This window comes from Haliotis rufescens, unplaced genomic scaffold (genome assembly GCF_023055435.1).
Source record: "Haliotis rufescens isolate VD_foot unplaced genomic scaffold, xgHalRufe1.0.p SCAF_7, whole genome shotgun sequence".
Lineage (NCBI taxonomy): Eukaryota > Metazoa > Mollusca > Gastropoda > Lepetellida > Haliotidae > Haliotis > Haliotis rufescens.
In genome coordinates this window covers 23,020,515-23,044,983 of record NW_025964361.1, presented here as the reverse complement: position 1 = coordinate 23,044,983, position 24,469 = coordinate 23,020,515, and the positions used below count along the sequence as shown (strand labels likewise).

Sequence of the window (24,469 nt, the reverse complement as noted above, 5' to 3'; positions counted from 1 at the left end):
AATAAAATATGTTTAAATCATATAATGCGGGGGGATATAGCGATCAGCCAGTCTGTCTGTCCGTCCGTCTGTCCGTCTGTAATCATTTCCTCTTCCGAGGCAGAACTCAAAAACAATTCAGTGTGTTTGATCGAAACTTTGCAAATTTATCAGTAACATACTGAAGTTGTACCTATTGCTATTTAGGAATTTTAGAAATTTTTATTTTTTTACGTTTCCATGGTAACAAGTTGGAATTAGGTTCTATAAGGGTGGTGTTCATTTCCGGAACGTAACTCAAAAAACGTTAAATACTTTCTTCCAAAACTTTGCATGTCTACCAGGCACATACCGAACTGGTGCCTTTTGCTATTTAGGACTTTTAAAAGGTTTATTTTTTTACGTTTCCATGGCAACAAGTTGGACTTAGGTTCTATAGGGTACAGTTCGTTTCCGGAGCGTAACTCAAAAAACGTTAAATACTTTCTTTCAAAACTTTGCATGTCTACCTGGCACATACTGAACTGGTACCTTTCGCTATTTAGGAATTTTAGAAATTTTTATTTTTTACGCTTACATGGCAACATGTTGCACTTAGGTTCTCTGAGGGTGGTGTTCGTTTCTGGAGCGTAACTCCAAAACTGTTAAATACTTTCCTACAAAACTTTGCATGTCTACCAAGCACTTACTGAACTGGTGCCTTTTGCGTGGGCGCTTATTAGAGCGGGGCGCTTACCGGTATTACGTCGAATACGGTATTTTACTTTCCATTTCATATGGATGCGACCATGGTGGATCTTTTGTGGGTAAACAATGTAACAATGTATGCTTCTTCAAGAACATTCAACTCTTGACTCATTACATACAGAATTGCACATTTACTTGTGGTTACTTTACAGACAGCTGCCGGGGGGATATGTCATCTTTCTGATGACTCTTGTTTAAAATTTGCAGGATCATAAAGGAAATACGTACTCAAGGGGTCTTCATGAAAACACAATTAAGAAACAGAAGTGTACAAGGCTATAAAAATATATTCTGTTTGATTAACCACTGATTACTGTCATATCAGCATGACATTTAGAAAGTACACACTGAAGCTAGGCATATATACATATCTTAGGTACTGCTTTGAGGGGGACTACCAATCCATGGCAGACCTCAACCTGAGACTGACAGATGCTGGCTTCCTGACGGCTGATCTGCAGATGGTGCTGCCCCCTATCAGAGCCCTCAACCTGGATCCTTACACAGGGTAAACTTTCACTGTTGATCCTTACACTGGGTAAACTTTCACTGTTGATCCTTACACAGGGTAAACTTTCTCAGTTGATCCTTACACAGGGTAAACTTTCACTGTTGATCCTTACACTGGGTAAACTTTCACTGTTGATCCTTACACAGGGTAAACTTTCACTGTTGGTGCTTACACTGGGTAAACTTTTCACTTTTATTTGTGTGATACTTACAATATCTGTTCATGACAATATCTAAAAGTTCAATTTTTCTTATACATTGTTTTCAGTTGTAATTTGTTATTGTCTTGACAGTGTGTCAAGTTGATGGCCACACAGAATCTCAGATAGATCTTGTTTTAATCCTTCAGAAGTTATTCTTGTTTTACAGTTTCAACTTTCACACCCCGAGGCAGACACATGCATGGCATTCAATCTCTGAAATATGTCCTCAAGGCATTTGTTATTTGAGAGGTATTTCATACTCTTCCTCTGCCTCTCTTCCTCATCACCACATCAGCAGGCATCTCAGCTCCCCTGTTACCCCTCCTTCACATCTGTGAGTATTGAGGGTCAGAATAGGCCCCAAATGGCCATGCTTGGTGTTAGAGCCTACTATTGTGGATCTGACCATGTGACCTTGCGGAGATGTCACGGGGCAATGCTCATACAGTTGTTACTTGGCTGTCCGATGCTTCCCCCCCCCACCCGTTCACACCAAATCACTCTCACTCTCCTGTTCACTCACTCAAAAGACGGTAAAAGATGGTACTTGTTATTACCCTGCCTGGCACTTGGCATTAAGGGGATAAAACAAGGACTGGTTGCTCAACTCAACTCAACTCAACTCAACTCAACTCAACTCAACTCAACTCAACAAGATATAATGTATGAAACCCATATAACCAATATGACACACACACACACACACACACACACACACACACACACACACACACACACACACACACACACACACACACACACACACACACACACACACACACACACACACACACACACACACACACACACACACACACACACACACTCACTCACACACACACACTCACAAACACACTCACAAACACACTCACTCACTCACTCACACACACACACACACACACACACACACACACACACACACACACACACACACACACACACACACACATATTCTTCACTCCCCTACTAATCTTATTTCCTCAATGTCGTTTCACTTCAACCACTATTTTGTGCTTGCCCCAATGATACATGTTGCTGTCTACATCTGTCCCTTGTGCCTGTAGGCCTGTACCTGGTTCCCACCCTGAGTGAACTGTACCGTGATGAGACAGGGAACCACTATTTTGTGTTTCCCCAATGATACATGTTGCTGTCTACATCTGTCCCTTGTGCCTGTAGGCCTGTACCTGGTTCCCACCCTGAGTGAACTGTACCGTGATGAGACAGGGAACCACTATTTTGTGTTTCCCCAAAGATAAATGTTGCTGTCTACATCTGTCCCTTGTGCCTGTAGGCCTGTACCTGGTTCCCACCCTGAGTGAACTGTACCGTGATGAGACAGGGAACCACTATTTTGTGTTTCCCCAAAGATACATGTTGCTGTCTACATCTGTCCCTTGTGCCTGTAGGCTTGTACCTGGTTCCCACCCTGAGTGAACTGTACCGTGATGAGACAGGGAACCACTATTTTGTGTTTCCCCAATGATACATGTTGCTGTCTACATCTGTCCCTTGTGCCTGTAGGCCTGTACCTGGTTCCCAGCCTGAGTGAACTGTACCGTGATGAGACAGGGAACCACTATTTTTTCCTCAATGTCTTTTCACTTCAACCACTATTTTGTGCTTGCCCCAATGATACATGTTGCTGTCTACATCTGTCCCTTGTGCCTGTAGGCCTGTACCTGGTTCCCACCCTGAGTGAACTGTATCGTGATGAGACAGGGAACCACTATTTTTTGTTTGCCCCAAAGATAAATGTTGCTGTCTACATCTGTCCCTTGTGCCTGTAGGCCTGTACCTGGTTCCCACCCTGAGTGAACTGTACCGTGATGAGACAGGGAACCACTATTTTGTGTTTGCCCCAAAGATAAATGTTGCTGTCTACATCTGTCCCTTGTGCCTGTAGGCCTGTACCTGGTTCCCACCCTGAGTGAACTGTACCGTGATGAGACAGGGAACCACTATTTTGTGTTTGCCCCAAAGATAAATGTTGCTGTCTACATCTGTCCCTTGTGCCTGTAGGCTTGTACCTGGTTCCCACCCTGAGTGAACTGTACCGTGATGAGACAGGGAACCACTATTTTGTGTTTCCCCAATGATACATGTTGCTGTCTACATCTGTCCCTTGTGCCTGTAGGCCTGTACCTGGTTCCCACCCTGAGTGAACTGTACCGTGATGAGACAGGGAACCACTATTTTGTGTTTCCCCAATGATACATGTTGCTGTCTACATCTGTCCCTTGTGCCTGTAGGCCTGTACCTGGTTCCCACCCTGAGTGAACTGTACCGTGATGAGACAGGGAACCACTATTTTGTGTTTCCCCAAAGATAAATGTTGCTGTCTACATCTGTCCCTTGTGCCTGTAGGCCTGTACCTGGTTCCCACCCTGAGTGAACTGTACCGTGATGAGACAGGGAACCACTATTTTGTGTTTCCCCAAAGATACATGTTGCTGTCTACATCTGTCCCTTGTGCCTGTAGGCTTGTACCTGGTTCCCACCCTGAGTGAACTGTACCGTGATGAGACAGGGAACCACTATTTTGTGTTTCCCCAATGATACATGTTGCTGTCTACATCTGTCCCTTGTGCCTGTAGGCCTGTACCTGGTTCCCAGCCTGAGTGAACTGTACCGTGATGAGACAGGGAACCACTATTTTTTCCTCAATGTCTTTTCACTTCAACCACTATTTTGTGCTTGCCCCAATGATACATGTTGCTGTCTACATCTGTCCCTTGTGCCTGTAGGCCTGTACCTGGTTCCCACCCTGAGTGAACTGTATCGTGATGAGACAGGGAACCACTATTTTTTGTTTGCCCCAAAGATAAATGTTGCTGTCTACATCTGTCCCTTGTGCCTGTAGGCCTGTACCTGGTTCCCACCCTGAGTGAACTGTACCGTGATGAGACAGGGAACCACTATTTTGTGTTTGCCCCGAAGATAAATGTTGCTGTCTACATCTGTCCCTTGTGCCTGTAGGCCTGTACCTGGTTCCCACCCTGAGTGAACTGTACCGTGATGAGACAGGGAACCACTATTTTGTGTTTGCCCCAAAGATAAATGTTGCTGTCTACATCTGTCCCTTGTGCCTGTAGGCCTGTACCTGGTTCCCACCCTGAGTGAACTGTACCGTGATGAGACAGGGAACCACTATTTTGTGTTTCCCCAAAGATAAATGTTGCTGTCTACATCTGTCCCTTGTGCCTGTAGGCCTGTACCTGGTTCCCACCCTGAGTGAACTGTACCGTGATGAGACAGGGAACCACTATTTTGTGTTTTCCCCAAAGATAAATGTTGCTGTCTACATCTGTCCCTTGTGCCTGTAGGCCTGTACCTGGTTCCCACCCTGAGTGAACTGTACCGTGATGAGACAGGGAACACAGTACACTTCTTGGCTCCCTATGCATATGAAACGTCTGCCTTCAAACGATGGAAGACAGAGACTAAGCCAGTCAAATTATTCTGGACAGGGGCCAATGGACAGAGGGCAAATGTCAACCTTTCAAAACTAGTGAAACAGTTGCTGAAGCAGGTATGGTATCATTTCACATGTTTCAGCACCAGACCCAAGCATTAGACAATAGACCATCATTTTGTTCTTTGAAGTAATATTTTGAGGCCAGTTGTTTATAAGAGAGAGAATTTATGGATAATAACTTCTGTATCATGAGGAACACAACGTTTCAGAATATGTGCTTACTCCTTCATGGGGAGATTGAAATCTAGGATGTACATGCAGAAACAACCCACCAGTGATAAGATAAAAAGGTGGAAACTTAACGAGGATATTCTCCAAAACGTTGTGTTCCTCATTTGTTGACATTTAAACCTGTTGGCAACATAGCCAGGTGAGCTACTGTTATTAATGTCATTATAAGCACAGGTCTTTGTTTTAAAGTTGTACTTCATTGGACATGTGTTTTCCAAAACCTGAATTGATGTCATTAAGATGGATGTACTTACATGTTTGTTGTTAAGGTAGCTGGAGTCACAGTATTGTGACATTCAGGGAGCCTGGGGATGGGGACACTTCTGTTTTTGCAACTAATTTCTAGTTTTTTATCATTAAACTGCAGTAAATAACAACTGACATATAACTTAATAACAAACAGTGTTTGTTCAAGTATGACTCCTTGTAATGGTCTATATTTGATACTCCGTTCAAACCAGCATATATTTACATAAGTACATAGATCAGACTTATACATGTTACATAGCTACATATTAAACTCTTTCAATTAAAGTTCTTTTGTTTCAGAAAACTACTTTTGAAATATTTTCTGACCCTGACAGACCCAAAAAATGGAAGGAAGATATGTTGGTTACAACTGAGTACTGTTTGGCCAGGGGGTATAACCCAAACCTTTCTGTGAGTAGAATCAGTTGTGGTTTTCTTCTGAAGATGCAACTAACAACCTTTCTCCCCCTGGCTGTATGGTCATTTAGAATATGTCCACTGCACTGTAAGAGACAGCTAGTTTAGTTCAGGTAACTTCCGTCTGAAACTACCTTTCCATGTCCACTTCCTCCCCCATGATCCCTTCCTCCCCATGCCCACTTCCTCCTGATGATCCCTTCCTCCCCCATGATCCCTTTCTCCCCATGGCCACTTCCTCCCATGACATCTTCCTCCCCATGACGTCTTCCTCCCCATGTCCACTTCCTCCCAATGATCCCTTTTTCTACATGATGTCTTACTTCCCATGTTCACTTCCTCCCCATGATCCCTTCCTCCCCATGTTCACTTCCTCCCCATGATCCCTTCCTCCTCATGTTCGCATCATCCCCATGTCGTCTTCCTCCCATGACCACTGCCTCCCCATGACATCTTCCTCCCCATTTCCACTTCCCCCCATGTCCATTTCTTCCCCCAAGATCCCTTCCTAACCCATGATCCCTTTCTCCTGATGATCCCTTCCTCCCCATGACCACTTCCTCCCCATGACATCTTCCTCCCCCATTATCCCTTCCTCCCCCATGATCCCTTCCTCCCCATGACCACTTCCTCCCCATGACAACTTCCTCCCCCATGTCCACTTCCTCCCCATGATCCCTTTCTCCCCATGACTACTTCCTCCCCATGACATCTTCCTCCCCATGACATCTTACTCCCCAAGACCACTTCCTCCCCATGACCTCTTACTCCCCCATGACCACATGACCACTTCCTCCCCATGACCACTTCCTCCACATGATCCCTTCCTCCCCATGACATCTTCCTCCCAATGACAACTTCCTCCCCCATGACCACATGACCACTTCCTCCCCATGACATCTTTCCCCCATGTCCACTTCCTCCCCATGACATCTTCCTCCCCCATGATCCCTTTCTCCCCATGACTACTTCCTCCCCATGACAACTTCCACCACATGACCACTTCCTCTCCATGACCACTTCCTCCCCATGTCCACTTCCTCCCCATGATCCCTTCCTCCCCATGACATCTTCCTCCCCATGACATCTTACTCCCCATGACCACTTTCTCCCAATGTCAACTTCCTCCCCATGACCTCTTACTCCCCCATGACAACATGACCACTTCCTCCCCATGTCAACTTCCTCGCCATTACAACTTCCTCCCCCATGAACACATGACCACTTCCTCCCCATGGCCACTTCCTCCCCATGACATCTTCCTCCCCATGTCCACTTCCTCCCCATGACATCTTCCTCCCCATGATCCCTTCCTCCCCATGACATCTTCCACCCCATGACAACTTCCTCCCCCATGACCACTTCCTCCCCATGACATCTTCCTCCCCATGATCCCTTCCTCCCTATGACATCTTCCTCCCCATGACCACTTCCTCCCAATGACCACCTCCTCCCCATGACCTCTTACTCCCCATGATCCCTTCCTCCCCATGACATCTTCCTCCCCATGATCCCTTCCTCCCCATGACATCTTCCTCCCCATGACAACTTCCTCCCCATGACCTCTTACTCCCCATGACCACTTCCTCCACATGATCTCTTCCTCCCCATGTCCACTTCCTCCCCATGACATCTTCCTCCCCATGTCCACTTCCTCCACATGATCCCTTCTTCCCCATGTCCACTTCCTCCCCATGACAACTTCCTCCCCATGACCACTTCCTCCCCATGACATCTTCCTCCCCATGTCCACTTCCTCCCCATGACATTTTCCTCCCCATGACCACTTCCTCCACATGATCCCTTCCTCCCCATGTCCACTTCCTCCCCATGACGTCATCCTCCCCATGACAACTTCCTCCCCATGATCACTTCCTCCCCATGTCCACTTCCTCCCCATGACATCTTCCTCCCCATGACCACTTCCTCCACATGATCCCTTCCTCCCCATGTCCACTTCCTCCCCATGATGTCATCCTCCCCATGACAACTTCCTCCCCATGACATCTTCCTCCCCATGTCCACTTCCTCGCCATGACCTCTTACTCTCCATGACATCTTCCTCCACATGATCCCTTCCTCCCCATGACATCTTCCTCCCCATGACCACTTCCTCCCCATGACATCTTCCTCCCCATTTCGACTTCCTCCCCATGACATCTTCCTCCCCATGATCCATTTCTCCCCATGACATCTTCCTCCCCATGACAACTTCCTCCCCCATGACCACTTCCTCCCCATGACCACTTCCTCCCCATGACCTCTTACTCCCCATGATCCCTTCCTCCCTTTACGCATCTTCCTCCCCGTGTCCACTTCCTCCCCATGACCACTTTCTCTCCATGACCACTTCTTCCCCCATTACCACTTCCTCCTCATGATGCTTTCATCCCCATGACCTCTTACTCCCCATTATCCCTTCCTCCCCATGACATCTTACTCCCCATGAAATCTTACTCCCCATGATCCCTTCCTCCCAATGACATCTTACTCCCCATAACGTCTTCCTCCCCATGTCCACTTCCTCCCCATGATGCTTTCCTCCTCAGGCCCACTGCCTCCCCATGACCACTTCCACCCCATGTGGTCTTCCTCCCTTTGGCGTCCTCCTCCCCATGTCCACTCACTCCCCATGACCACTTCTTCCCCCATGACCACTTCCTCCCATTTTCCCTTTAGACCACTTCCTTCAAACACTTCTTCTCCTTGTTTGAAGCTTCAAATATTATTTCTTGGAAGCCACTATCATTTCATAGGAAAACTACACACAAAGCACCACTTTTCTGTTTACCTTCAGACTGTGACCTTTGTCTATTGCTACCTCTGGGACAAGGTTGTGGCATCTTCTCAGTACATAGACCGGTACGGGGAACTGTCGAAGCCTGAGAAGAGAAAGGCTGCAGAAGTCCCTGAATTCTCTCGTCAGCCTCATATGTTCATGGCCATGCTGACAGAATATTACTCCTTCAAGGACACGCTCTATCTGAGTCTTTCTGTTGAGGGTGAAAACAAGAATATTCTGGTTGTAAGTACAAGTTTTTTCATCAAAGTGAAAATACTCAAGCAAAACAGTGAAACATTCTGAAGAGTAAGATATACTGGAACATCAAGCTATATATTTAATCTCATGTTATATTGAACAATTATTTAACTGTCATTAGTCCAGACAATTACTGAGTTTAAAATCCAACAAACTGTCAGTTGTTTTTTCTCGTCTATTTGTAGCTCACCTAAACCAAACTTATTTTAAGAGTCTTGATGATTCTGAGTCAAACTCCTCGAAAGCCATGGGGTTTACAACACTGAGATTTCAAGCATATAAACTCTGCAATGACATCCCCGAAAATGGCCACCATGGTAACTGTATGGAAATAGCCATGCTTGCCTGGGACTCTTTGTATTTTCCTGTTGTGGTGTTGTGATCAAACATGCTTGAAGCACAAACCGTGACGATCTGTAACACTGAGGAATATCAGACTGGTTTTCAGCTTTCTTTGCCCTGCACATAAATAGTGTATATATTTGTCTCTCAGGTGCTGGTTATTGCCATGAATTATATCCATAATCTGACCTCTCATATAAATAATGAATTCCACAGTAACATGTCATCTACAAATAAAACGATTGGCATGCCTCAATAAGTGATAGAAGAGACAGAGCCCAGGACCAAGATTATGTTTTCATGGACATGTACCTTTAACTGTCATAATTGATTATTTCTAATTAATGTTATGTGAAAAATAAATGAACTAAGGCATAGTTATTTTTTTTTACCCCCCACCTTACTCCCAAACATGCTGTCTCCCAGCAAACTTACAGTATTGCTGTAACGATTATACATTTTGAATTCTGGGCAGATCGATTAACTGATTATTTGATCAGTTGCTTCACATGTATCCAACAGAAGTGAGTCCAGCGAGCTATGGTAATAGGGTAAATGCATATGAGGAGAAGAACTGCCTTATTAAATTCTGATCTCAGTTCTCCCTATCGCTTAACAAAGATCTGAGGACATCCCATACGGATCACGTCAGAATGACCTTTCATCCGACCAATCAAAGCGTCGCTTACCAGATCTTGAAAGTGACAGTTGGAATGTGTTTTCTAATCATGCAACCTCGAAAACATTAACACGGAGTATTCCGAACAACAGTTTCGGCCCATACGACTGATTCTGTCAAAATTATTGTCCATCTATCACTTCCGTTGGATAAACATTTGAATGGAGGAGGCATTGCAAAGTTAGGGGAAGCACTGCCATACAATCTCAACCACATATTAGACTTTCCGGAATGTTAGTTTGTTCAGTTTTCAAAATTTTAATCGAGAACTGTGTCACAACATACTTTTCAAGCGTAGTCTGAAATGGAAGTGGCCAGGTTGAAACGAGTGTCGTAAGCTCGAAATAGCTGCTTTCTAATTGGCTGATGTTGACTTCTTGTTAGTCATTTCAGTGGACGGTCAAAGTTTGCAAAAGGTCGTTTTGATGTGACCCGTAATGGAATGTCCTCAGATCTTTGTTTAGTGATCTGATTTTAATGAGATTGGGAGAAGAACTGCCTCATTGCATCTCTTGTAATAATACACAGACTGTTAATGACACAACACTTGGCTGTGTGGACAATAGTGTTTCTGTTTGACAAAATAAGGCTGATCCTTGATCAGATACACTTTTTTGTTTGGATAGAAAGTGTGCACATTAATCAGACTGAAACTTTTGTGAACTGAGTCTATATACTTGCATGTTGTATGTTGTACAGTTGTGTATATTTCTCAATATTCACTCCCAACGTAACAGTTTGTAGACTGTACCAACGAGGCCACCTTCCTGGAGCCTGTCCTGACAATGGACTATCATGGATGGAAGTCTGCAGTGGATGACCCATCCATGTCCAGTATACAGGTTCTGAAGGCTGTCAAGAAACACAGACAGTTTCCTCAAGATGAGATCATGTGGCGCATTGGGAGGACAAGCCCAAGTGATACCAGGTTTGTACATCATAGCCATGGCATTTACATAATGCTATCTTTGATCATCATGAGCCACGTCTGCTGGGATCCACACCAACAGACATCACAGTCCAGACATCACAGTCCACACCAACAGGCATCACAGTCCACAACAACAGACATCACAGTCCACACCAACGGACATCACAGTCCAGACATCACAGTCCACACCAACAGACATCACAGTCCAGACATCGCAGTCCACACCAACAGACATCACAGTCCACACAAACAGGCATCACAGTCCACACCAACAGACATCACAGTCCAGATATCACGGTCCACACCAACAGACATCACAGTCCAGACATCGCAGTCCATACCAACAGACATCACAGTCCACACAAACAGGCATCACAGTCCACACCAACAGACATCACAGTCCAGATATCACGGTCCAGACCAACAGACATCACAGTCCACACCAACAGACATCACAGTCCACACCAACAGACATCACAGTCCACACCAACGGACATCACAGTCCACACCAACGGACATCACAGTCCAGACATCACAGTCCACACCAACAGACATCACAGTCCAGACATCACAGTCCACAACAACAGACATCGCAGTCCACACCAACAGGCATCACAGTCCACAACAACAGGCATCACAGTCCACACCAACAGACATCACAGTCCAGACATCACAGTCCACACCAACAGACATCACAGTCCACACCAACTGACATCACAGTCCAGACATCACAGTCCACACCAACAGACATCACAGTCCACACCAACAGACATCACGTCCAGACATCACAGTCCACACTCACTGACATCACAGTCCACACCAACAGACATCACAGTCCACACCAACAGACATCACAGTCCACACCAACTGACATCACAGTCCACACTAACAGACATCACAGTCCACACCAACAGACATCACAGTCCACACCAACAGACATCACAGTCCAGACATTTCAGTCCACACCAACAGACATCACGGTCCACACCAACAGACATCACAGTCCAGACATCACAGTCCACACCAACAGACATCACGGTCCACACCAACTGACATCACAGTCCAGACATCACAGTCCACACCAACAGACATGACAGTCCACACCAACAGACATGACAGTCCACACCAACAGACATCACAGTCCAGACATTTCAGTCCACACCAACAGACATCACAGTCCAGACATCACGGTCCACACCAACAGACATCACAGTCCAGACATCACAGTCCACACCAACAGACATCACAGTCCACACCAACTGACATCACAGTCCAGACATCACAGTCCACACCAACAGACATCACAGTCCACACCAACAGACATCACAGTCCAGACATCACAGTCCACACCAACAGGCATCACGGTCCACACCAACAGACATCACAGTCCACACCAACAGACATCACAGTCCAGATATCACGGTCCAGACATCACAGTCCAGACCAACAGACATCACAGTCCAGACATCACAGTCCACACCAACAGGCATCACAGTCCACAACAACAGGCATCACAGTCCACACCAACAGACATCACAGTCCAGACATCACAGTCCACACCAACAGACATCACAGTCCACACCAACTGACATCACAGTCCAGACATCACAGTCCACACCAACAGACATCACAGTCCACACCAACAGACATCACGTCCAGACATCACAGTCCACACTCACTGACATCACGGTCCACACCAACAGACATCACAGTCCACACCAACAGACATCACAGTCCACACCAACTGACATCACAGTCCACACTAACAGACATCACAGTCCACACCAACAGACATCACAGTCCACACCAACAGACATCACAGTCCAGACATTTCAGTCCACACCAACAGACATCACGGTCCACACCAACAGACATCACAGTCCAGACATCACAGTCCACACCAACAGACATCACGGTCCACACCAACTGACATCACAGTCCAGACATCACAGTCCACACCAACAGACATGACAGTCCACACCAACAGACATGACAGTCCACACCAACAGACATCACAGTCCAGACATTTCAGTCCACACCAACAGACATCACAGTCCAGACATCACGGTCCACACCAACAGACATCACAGTCCAGACATCACAGTCCACACCAACAGACATCACAGTCCACACCAACTGACATCACAGTCCAGACATCACAGTCCACACCAACAGACATCACAGTCCACACCAACAGACATCACAGTCCAGACATCACAGTCCACACCAACAGGCATCACGGTCCACACCAACAGACATCACAGTCCACACCAACAGACATCACAGTCCAGATATCACGGTCCAGACATCACAGTCCACACCAACAGACATCACAGTCCAGACATCACAGTCCACACCAACAGACATCACAGTCCGCACTAACAGACATCACAGTCCAGACATCACAGTCCACACCAAAAGGCATCACGGTCCACACCAACAGACATCACAGTCCACACCAACAGACATCACAGTCCAGACATCACGGTCCAGACATCACAGTCCACACCAACAGACATCACAGTCCACACCAACAGACATCACAGTCCACACCAACAGACATCACAGTCCACACCAACAGACATCACAGTCCAGACATCACAGTCCACACCAACAGACATCACAGTCCACACCAACAGACATCACAGTCCACACCAACAGACATCACAGTCCACACCAACAGACATCACAGTCCAGACATCACAGTCCACACCAACAGACATCACAGTCCACACCAATAGACATCACAGTCCACACCAACAGACATCACAGTCCACACCAACAGGCATCACAGTCCACACCAACAGACATCACAGTCCACACCAACAGACATCACAGTCCACACCAACAGGCATCACAGTCCAGACATCACAGTCCACACCAACAGGCATCACGGTCCACACCAACAGACATCACAGTCCACACCAAAAGACATCACAGTCCAGATATCACGGTCCAGACATCACAGTCCAGACTAACAGACATCACAGTCCAGACGAACATACATCACAGTCCACACCAACAGACATCACAGTCCACACCAACAGACATCACAGTCCACACGAACATACATCACAGTCCACACCAACAGACATCACAGTCCACACAAACAGGCATCACAGTCCAGACATCACAGTCCACAGCAACAGATATCACAGTCCACACCAACAGACATCACAGTCAAGACATCACAGTCCACACCAACAGGCATCACAGTCCACACGAACATACATCACAGTCCACACCAACAGACATCACAGTCCACACCAACAGACATCACAGTCCACACCAACAGGCATCACAGTCCAGACATCACAGTCCACACCAACAGACATCACAGTCCACACCAACAGACATCACAGTCCACACCAACAGACATCACAGTCCAGACATCACAGTCCACACCAACAGACATCACAGTCCACACCAACAGACATCACAGTCCAGACATCACAGTCCACACCAACAGACATCACAGTCCACACAAACAGGCATCACAGTCCAGACATCACAGTCCACACCAACAGGCATCACACTCAACACCATCAGGCACCACAGTCCACACCAACAGGCATCACAGTCCACACGAACAGACATCACAGTCCACACCAACAGACATCACAGTCCACACCAACAGACATCACAGTCCACACCAACAGGCATCACAGTCCAGACATCACAGTCCAGACATCACAGTCCACACCAACAGACATCACAGTCCACACCAACAGACATCACAGTCCACACCAACAGACATCACAGTCCAGACATCACAGTCCACACCAACAGACATCACAGTCCAGACATCACAGTCCACACCAACAGACATCACAGTCCAGACATCACAGTCCACACCAACAGACATCACAGTCCACACAAACAGGCATCACAGTCCAGACATCACAGTCCACAGCAACAGATATCACAGTCCACACCAACAGACATCACGTCCAGACATCACAGTCCATACCAACAGACATCACAGTCAAGACATCACAGTCCATACCAACAGACATCACAGTCCACACAAACAGGCATCACAGTCCAGACATCACAGTCCAGACATCACAGTCCACACCAACAGACATCACAGTCCAGACATCACAGTCCATACCAACAGACATCACGGTCCACACAAACAGGCATCACAGTCCAGACATCACAGTCCAGACATCACAGTCCACACCAACATAATCGTATATCATGTGGCGCATTGGGAGGACAAGCCGAAGTGATACCAGGTTTGTACATAATAGCCATGGCATTTACATAATGCCATCTGTGATCATCATGGGCCAAGTCTGCTGGGATCGCAATCCACACCAACAGACATCACAGTCCACACCAACAGACATCGTATATGTTTACAGATTATACAGTTCGCCATATGTATGATATGGTGAACAAGATGTGCTACCGGTATACCAAATTGAGCATCTATAGCAAAATTTTATCAGCCCTAATTCAATATTTAGTCCAGCACAACAAACCTCGCAATACCATTTTTGTTAGGCGCTCATCATTGACATATCACTTTTCAATACTGTACACAAAATACTGGGGCTTGGACGATACACCAACTATGCGATCTGATACATATCATGATACCCTGCTCACAACCCGAATCTTATCACTATACTTATGTGTGCTCTTATCTGTGGTCTCTAAGCCATTTCTTTCAATGCACACCGACAATTTACAGTTGACAATGTCAAGTATGACACAATGGATGAAAATACTTTTGTATCTCATTACCAAAAAGTGTTTTGTGTAACAGTTTTTAAAGCAGACACTGAAGGTAAGAATTAATATTTTTTACTTAGTGTGTGACCAATGCATCGGTGTATTGTCCCACCACTACAAAAAACTACACATGGTAAATGTTTATTGAGCCAAGATGTGTAACCGGTATACTAAATGAAGCATCTATAGCATAATTTGATAGACCCTATTTCAATTGGACCTGTGAAGATCCGGGGTAGAATAGGTCTTCAGCAACCCATGCTTGCTGTAAACGGCGATTATGCTTGTCGTAAAAGGCGACAAATGGGATCGGGTGGTAAGGCTCGCTGACTTGGTTGATGCATGCCAATTCCGTGGATCGATGCTCATGATGTCAATCACTGGATTGTCTGGCTCAGACTCTATTATTTACAGACCACCGTCATATAGCTGGAATATTGCTGAGTGCGGCATTAAACAAACAAACAAACAAACAATTGAATCTCGAGAGTTTGGGGTTACCACTGGGGGTTACCTTCATGGTCTCAACATAGGAGACTTTCTGGTCAGTATATTTGTCATTTCCAAGTGTTGAGTTCCTTCTTATATCAAGGCTATTCTACAGGAAAGACTTTTCAAATTCAGTCATGTTTACAAAAAATTCAAGCAGATGAATGAAAGGATGTGACAAATCATCACTGAATGTTAATGCTTCTTTTCTTCAAGTAGTAATTTCTCACATGTATGATATCTTTGGTAATTCTCATCATAGAACCACCTCCGTGATCTAATGGATATAGCTTCTGCCTGGAGAGCGGAAGGTCCGGGGTTCGATCCCCAGATGCTTCATACCAAAAGACGTCACGCCGAAGACCAGGGTTCGATTCCCGACATGGGTACAATGTGTGAAGCCCATTTCTGGTTTCCCCCGCCCTGATATTGCTGAAATATTGCTAAAAGCGGCGTAAAACCATACTCACTCACTCACTCATACCAAAAGATGTTAATAGATGGTACTTGTTATTAACCTGCCTGGAGCTTGGCATTAAGGGACAAAAACAAGGACTGTTCAGCAAGGAGTCAGTATACACACACACACACACTAACACTAACACTAACACTAATGTTGGACGCGACGCCAATTTCACCACACCATCTAACATATGTTTCAGTGCATGTATTGTCGTATACGGCAAAGGTGGCAGGATACTGAAGACCTTCTCCCATCATAGCATGCCAACTCCATATGTGCTGGGGAAGAAACTATATGGCATCACACCAGACCAAAAAAGGTTGTTATTTGTCATCATCAATAAATCCATCTTCTGCAGACCTTTGTGTTTTGTTAATTCTGTGAAATTGATGATTAAATGAACTTTGACCAAACCTCTACATCAGTTGTTATTTTTCAGCATAATATGCAACCCTATCACTGCAGATGAAATTTTGAGTGAAGAATTTCCAGCAATAACAACTCTCCTGTTTGGAGGAAACAAGATCATGGTTGTAACAAACAGCGCCATCTACTTCCTGCATCCTGACACACTACAAACCCTGAATATTACCAGGCAACAAGACAGGTAGAGATTTCTCAGCAATAACCATGATTTCAGAAGGCGATGTTGTCAGGAACAAGTCTCAGATGTTTTATTGTTATCAGCTTCTAAGGCACTGCAGGCTCTACCGGCATGAATTTACATTTATCTCAAGTCCAAAAGCAGCCTTTCTGTCAAAGGTCAAGGTCATTATGAGCCTAAAGGTGGTTGTTTCACTGATTACCAATGCAATTTTACTTGTAGAATTCTGAGGCTTTGTAGTTGTTGCATTCTGTGAGTAAAAGGTCAGTTTCATTGTCAAGGTTGGAGTCATTAGAACATGCAGATGTATGATTTGTACATTGTCATATCAGAATCAGATCATTTTATGATGCAGATGTATTTTCAAACCAGAAGTGACACCCTCTGACTGAAAATGCTGTCTTATTAAGTAAGACGGAGGAGTGACACTTTCAAGTTTGAGTCCTGATATCTTTCCCTTAATGACCCCAAACTCCTATAACCTACTACCATGGGAAAGTTATGTACACTTTCAGTCTGATGATGTCAATCTCCATTGTGATAAATACACATGCATGGTTAGATCTTTGCACCATTCCCTTTGTTATACAATATTCTACCTTACATTTGTTGTTGCTGATGAAGAAACAATGTTGAATATGTATTTTGTTGTTGAAGAATTTGTTCATTAATACAGAAACTATTTGAATATCAATGCTGACAGTAACTTATATTAAGTAGCTGTCATAGATTACATTTTATGTTTCGACAACATATTCAGGTGAGCTACAGTGTTCTGACACTATATTTTTTTAACTTAGGCATTTTCAATGACAACTTCTGTATCTTGTCCACAGCAGCAGCCTGGAGGTGAGTGAGGATGGCCGCTACATCAGCTTCCTGCCAGGATCTCTAGCCAGGATCCTAGAGCAGAAAAAACTGGAGGAGAAAACCAGACTTGCAGTCGGCATCGGTGCCACACTGATGTTTGTGGATGTCACAGATAATGCTGTAGAGGTTGGCATGGACCTTTTGGTTCCTGGAGTTCCAACAGAGGTCTACACCATCAGTGCTCATGGTAATTAGAATTAGAATTGTGTCTGGACAAGGGATGTATGGTGATGACCATCATCTGGTCATAGTTTAGCTTTGAGATATGAGGACCATTGGCTTTGTGGGACCTGGGAACAACATCTGGAGTAATTTATCCACACTCTTTAAGGAAGTCTGCTGTTACATGTTGCAGAACTTACCTATCTCCAACCAGATGCCTATTAGAACAACAATCAGCCATGCTGCCCACTGGGTATATAGAACTAATCTGTTGAAGTTCTGGGTTTCTGCTCTTGTTTTTCAGCTGGGTTTCTGGTGACATTTAAAATACAACTTGATGCAATAGAACTGCAGAGGGAGCATGTGTTCCACTATGACAGCCACGGGAAGATCCTAGGGGTGCTGCCCTTCCTTGGACCAGGACCAAGATGTTTCTGTGTGGAGTACTTGAAGGGTCAAGAGGACGAGGCAAACACAGATTCTGAATGTGGCAGGAGGGGTTGGCACGTCTTTATGAGGGACGGCCATCAGGGAATTATAGGTGTACGCCTGTGAATAACAGGAACTGTCACAGACTGGTCATGAGGGAATTATAGGTGTACGCCTGTCAATAACAGGAACTGTCACAGACTGGTCATGAGGGAATTATAGGTGTACGCCTGTCAATAACAGGAACTGTCACAGACCGGCCATCAGGGAATTATAGGTGTACACCTTGGAATAACAGGAACTGTCACAGACTGGCCATGAGGGGATTATAGGTGTACACCTGTGAATGACAGGAACTGTCACAGACTGGCCATGAGGGGATTATAGGTGTACGCCTGTGAATAACATGAACTGTCCCAGACTGGCCATCAGGGGATTATAGGTGTACACCTTGGAATAACAGGAACTGTAACAGACAGGTCTTCTGAGGATTATAGGTGTACACCTTGGAATAACAGGAATCTTTTGAACAAAGCTAAAATTACTTGTTATCACTTTCACATTTACTCACTTTTTTATTTTCATTTTAAATTCAATATAGATGTAATAAAGATATTGGACTTGGACAGAGGCAAAGGATATCTGATTTTGTAGGATCTTGTATTTGATGGAGTTTGTGCATTAATGAAACAGATGACCAGAGTTTGTGCAAAAATATAGTCAAATTGGGTGAAAGTTCAAATTTGTGTTAATCTTAACCTTAGGAAAAGTTGTTCTCACACATGTATTATGTCATGGCCATGGCTGATGCTTCTTTCACTTCAAAACACTTTGTGGGAAAACTCTTTGACTTGTCCTTGTTTTGACTTGACAGCTTTGATTTGAAATGACACATCTTTTAAGAGAACTTAAACAAACTATGACAAGTCCTTAGTCTATTTCATTCATCATTTCTCTCAGTGCATTTCAATAAAAGAGGTTAAAGTGTTTGCTCGTCACACCAAAAACCCACATTCAATTCCCAACATGGGTACAATGTGTGAAGCCCATTTCTGGTGTCCCCCGTCATGATATTGCTGGAATATTGCTAAATGCGGCATAAAATCAAACTCACTCACTCAATAAAATAAAATTCCAGCCAAAGTATTTCTGTTTAAACTCAAGATACTGACTTCAAACCATGACTGAACTAAAGTTTAGTTGACGGGGGTGACCGGTGTGTGTCACATACTCTGACAGATGTTCACATTATCTACCACTGGTTTGTTTTGGCCAGGATGCAGCACTAATATTGCTGATTTCACCCACTCACACAACTCAAAACAGTTCAAGTCAAATGTTTAGCCATTTACTTAATTTCATCCTTACAGATGTGGCAAGGCAGATTGCATGTTCTTATTTTCTGGAAAAAGCACACACAGCAAGATTTATTCAAGGTATTATGTTTATTTGGAACCTGAATGTGATATGGGATGTTGAACAATGAAGTCATGGCGCATCTTATCCAATCATAGGCGGTGATGCAACTGTTCCATCGTCTTTCACGTAGATGCGCACACGGTCAAAGCGCAGGTCGCGTGTCACCATGGAATCCTCAGGTAAAACAATGACCTGTGATTACAAGAAAACATAGAAATAATTGCCCAAACTGGAGTCATAGTCCCACATTTATCAATCATCAGATTAGTAATTTGATATGTTTTAAAAACTCCCGCATCTATTTTATTTGTGTTATTTATTCACCCACCCACCCACTTAACATTTAGAGGAAATAAAAAATACTTAAATTAGAAATAGAAAAAGTTGGATTTTTTTTACTTAGATCTACCAACCTGAAAGAAAGTCTTGTCTCACAACTTGTGTGACAATTCATTGAAGCATACATAAAATCATAACTACTGACGTGATACTGTGCTAAAGGCACTTGGACAGATAGAGCTGTACCTTCCAGTTTTATAAGTGTGATCTCACATAGCAAAAATTCTTCTTTGTGTCTGTGTATTTTTGTACGTTCTACCATATGTCTAATCAAATAATCTAGCAACAATATATTTTTCTTTACACCTGACATATATTTTTATCACCATTCAACTCAAGGGAATAATTCAGTGCTGGTGTTTTGATTTCCTTCTAAAGTTCCTCAGCTTCTTTTCCAAATCTTCATAAAATTAGTATATTTTTGGTTATTGTTGTTTTGTTCAAAAGGTATAGCTTGATCATCCATCACAATATTTCCTTCCATTGTCAGACTACTTATGCTTTCTATTCTCAGGTGACAAAACTATTTCATTTAGTTTTCACCTTCCTCATCCCACAGAGTTCTATTTCTACACTATCTGCACCTTTCTTCACCTCTCATCTATTCTGCTTTGTACTTGCAGAAGTCAGACAACAATATTTCGTTACTGGGTTGGAAATGATCTTATAACGTTCTTCCAAGTGTGAAATATCTGTTTTCTCTGAAGGTGACCCTCCCCGATTCGCTCTGGTAACCCGACCTACCCCAACCCAACCCCATAATAAATTACCGGTCCTCCTTTTTGAAAACCAAATGAAGTATGTTGTTGGCAGGGTGGATGTGGAGATAGTGGACCCCTCCCTTTTAATAATGCTGGACCCGCCCTTACAGACAATAGGGCGGTAAATAAAATATTGTTCAAAGCAGTCACACAACTCAATTCAGTGCCGTAGCCCCCCTGGATTTTTTTTTATAGAAAACAGTTTTATTTGAATCAAGTTGGGGACAAGTGATACTTGTACCAATATTTGTCAAAAAAAGTCAGCTACGGCCTTGCAATTAATCACTGATACGATATCCTGCCGAAAACAACTACACAGTACGTGCGTTCGATTTTCAAAATTTGAGAACTGAGGTTACCATATTTCTGGCTGCCAGGGTTGACTAGATTCAACTGAGTTAACCAGTGTTCATCAAGGATAACTTAGCGCAGAACCCGAAATATAACGAATAAAATGCAGCCTTATATATAATACAAAATGACTGACAGCTAGAATTGCTTTTAACAAACACAACTTAATATGGGAGGTTAACAAGTGTTTCCTTGATTGACAAAGCTGTCAATGTACTTGTTCTAATGTTCAACGACGAGGAAGTTCAAAATGACGCGTAGAACATCAGATATGCAAAATCATCATCAACGTTGCGTTATTGATTCTAAAGTATTTATATCAACAATCGAAAGTTAAATTGTCCTTGCGCATATCAGATTTCTTATGTACTTTCAATACCCAGTTAATTATATATTATTATATATAACTATGGTTTTAGTCATGATTGAATCAATAAATGAAACTAATGTTCGATCACTTGGACGTCACTTGGGGGATGCTAACCGGAGTATCGCACCCCAGGGATTCAGTAGGTATGGTCAAATTAGGGCAACTTAAGAATGACGTAAATCAGTTAACATGTGCTAACATTGGGCAACGCAGGTTCACCTGGGTCATCCAGGGTTTGAAATCGAACGCAAGATGTACTTGCCTCAAGACTAGCGTCTTCACTTTCAATGACCGCCTTGGCCTCCTCACCTGTCTGAACAAGGAACGAAAATTTGAAACAATAATATATTATAGACATGTTAGATCTAGTTGTAGGCAGCGAATTCTCAATGTTCCATGAGCATATCCATTGGATTAATGTTATTTTTCAGATATCAAAACAGTATATCAGAACGGAATATTTGGACGAACTGAGCCTTCAGTACAGCATGTGAGTTTGTTGTTTAACGCCGCACTCAGCATATTCCAGCTATATGACGGCGGTATGTAAATAATGGAGTCTTGACCAGACAATCCAGTGACTGACATCATGAGCACCGATCTACGCATTTGAGATACGATGAGATGCATCAACCAAGTCGGCGAAACCTGAGAACCCGTTAGTGGCCTCTCACGACAAGCATGGGTTGCTGCAGACCTATCCTCTACCCGGATCTTCACGGGTACATCATGTTTGTCGTGAGTTTTGGCCAAGTAAGGCCTGTGAAGAGAATTTTAGTTGAATATACAAAGGCGTGTCTGTTTATAGTTGTAGAAAAAAAGCCCATCGTGTCTCCGGGCGAATCTAGAATTCGAAGACACGTTCAAGGGATCCGTGTCAAATGAACATAACTCGGAAAGCCATTCACTGCATCATTGACCACAGGGACACCGGACACCAGTAACTAGGTACCAGTTATGATCATCACGTCCCAATGCTACAATGCTTAGCTCGCTCTAAGGTCGTAAGAGGCGACCACTGGTAAGATTCAGTGACTTGTTTGATAGCGTGTCATCGTACCCCGATGGCGTGGAAATTACTCGAAATATTTACAGGCCCCTGTGTTAACAGGTGTAATATTGAGTGCGGCGTTAAATAAAACAAAAAGATAATAAAGTCTTACCTTTCCTACAAGGTCTGGCCATTTCTTCTCTGGTGCTGCCATTATATGGCAGAATACCACTGTGTAGAATACCACTGGTTTAACAAAGCTTCTCACTGCTTGAGACAGTCGCGTCTGCGTACAGCTGGAGCTTTTGTCTGAATGGTGATCTGTTTGGGAGATTGTAACATGTTAACTCTTGTGGTGTTAACCAAAATACATTCATGCCATCGGTTTTTATAACTTCTTCTTAACCTGGCGATTTATATTAACACTACGTTAAATCTACATCGCAGTAAGACGTGTATTAATGTACCATTTGTACATAGTTCCACATACGCGAAATATTTTACGCCCTCATATAACCGAAACGGTGTTGCAAACGGCGTTAAAACAACACACATACTCAAGTTAACGAGTTTTCGCTGGATTTGTATGGTGGAAGGAATTTGAGTTATCAATGTTTCATTGTCTAAAGGGTTAATATTGAAGAGGGAAGTGCACCCTTAAAGCGTCTGGGGTTGTCCTCGATCAGTGTTTTACAACAACAGTTAAACTCTAGTACGTCATAAATTCTGAGTCAATACAAGCAACGCCTGAGTTAAATTATAGCCTGTAGGTTCCCATTGGGCAGGTCTAACCGTGGTTAGTCCTGACACACTTCTTGCTTTGTCTACACCAGACCGTAAACACAATAATTCGTCGAACACGGGTAGGAAGCAGGAGACTTGAAAGGTTAGAGTTCAATCAGCAGCTGGGGAGTTTCCTGCACATATACTACCGACAATAAATAAGGGCACTGATGATTTGAATGTAGCTATCGTTGAGGTGTACATTTACAATGATGCACGTGCACACAGAAGCCAAAGTGTGCGCCTACAGAGCGTCAATATCCCAAGTTCCCCGAATGTTTGGCAAATCAAAAAGTGTAATTTCTCGACTGTATCGCCCAACATGGTGGACACACCAGATATTGATCTGACGCCCGACATTAATTTTACAGACATTTATCGTCATTGCACCTTCACTATCATTTTATCAGTTCCATTATGTTTTGACGGTAGAATGCGCGTAGACTTTGAACAGTAGAGTACATCTTTTGATAACAATATGTATGAGCGGACTAAATGCTATTGTGCTTAATACTTGTGTGGATTTGAGGGATGCAAGATTATACCACGGAAGCCGCTATCTTCCATTGTAAAACCATTATCTATAGCGTACTATACCGTTTTACTATTCGTGGCCTCAGAATGAAATTGAAAACAAAATGTAAGCATTCATTACATCCTTGTACTAATCATTTTAAGTGGTATATATGTATGAACACGAGTAAAAATTATCAATTGTTTCCACTCAGTTTCAACAACGAAATTCACATTTTGACTTGAGTAGATGGTTAACTAGAGATAATTGTCTCGGCAGTTGATGTTAATGTTGGTTGGTTGGTGGTATACGAAAAGCACTTGTATGTTGCACCTAAAACAAGCCACTCGGTACTTGTAAATTCCAAAAGTCCAG

The 24,469-nt window shown here is 43.9% G+C and overlaps 1 protein-coding gene across 5 annotated transcripts in view; it reads left to right on the top strand.

The window, feature by feature from the left end:
• LOC124137453 overlaps positions 1-20,360 on the top strand; it is a 46,546-nt gene extending 26,186 nt beyond the window's left edge. For 4 of the 5 annotated variants that reach the window (XM_046503735.2, XM_048387322.1, XM_048387321.1 and 1 more), the window contains 10 exons: positions 1,103-1,234; positions 1,606-1,688; positions 4,766-4,971; positions 5,698-5,808; positions 8,612-8,839; positions 10,613-10,803; positions 16,701-16,820; positions 16,941-17,108; positions 17,942-18,162; positions 18,442-20,360. In XM_046503735.2, coding sequence (XP_046359691.2) covers positions 1,103-1,234; positions 1,606-1,688; positions 4,766-4,971; positions 5,698-5,808; positions 8,612-8,839; positions 10,613-10,803; positions 16,701-16,820; positions 16,941-17,108; positions 17,942-18,162; positions 18,442-18,692 — 1,711 coding nt within the window. In that variant the 3' untranslated portion in view covers positions 18,693-20,360. The remainder of the gene's footprint in view (positions 1-1,102; positions 1,235-1,605; positions 1,689-4,765; positions 4,972-5,697; positions 5,809-8,611; positions 8,840-10,612; positions 10,804-16,700; positions 16,821-16,940; positions 17,109-17,941; positions 18,163-18,441) is intronic. The other variant, XM_046503736.2, reaches the window with a different exon arrangement.
• The last annotated feature ends 4,109 nt before the right edge of the window (positions 20,361-24,469 follow it).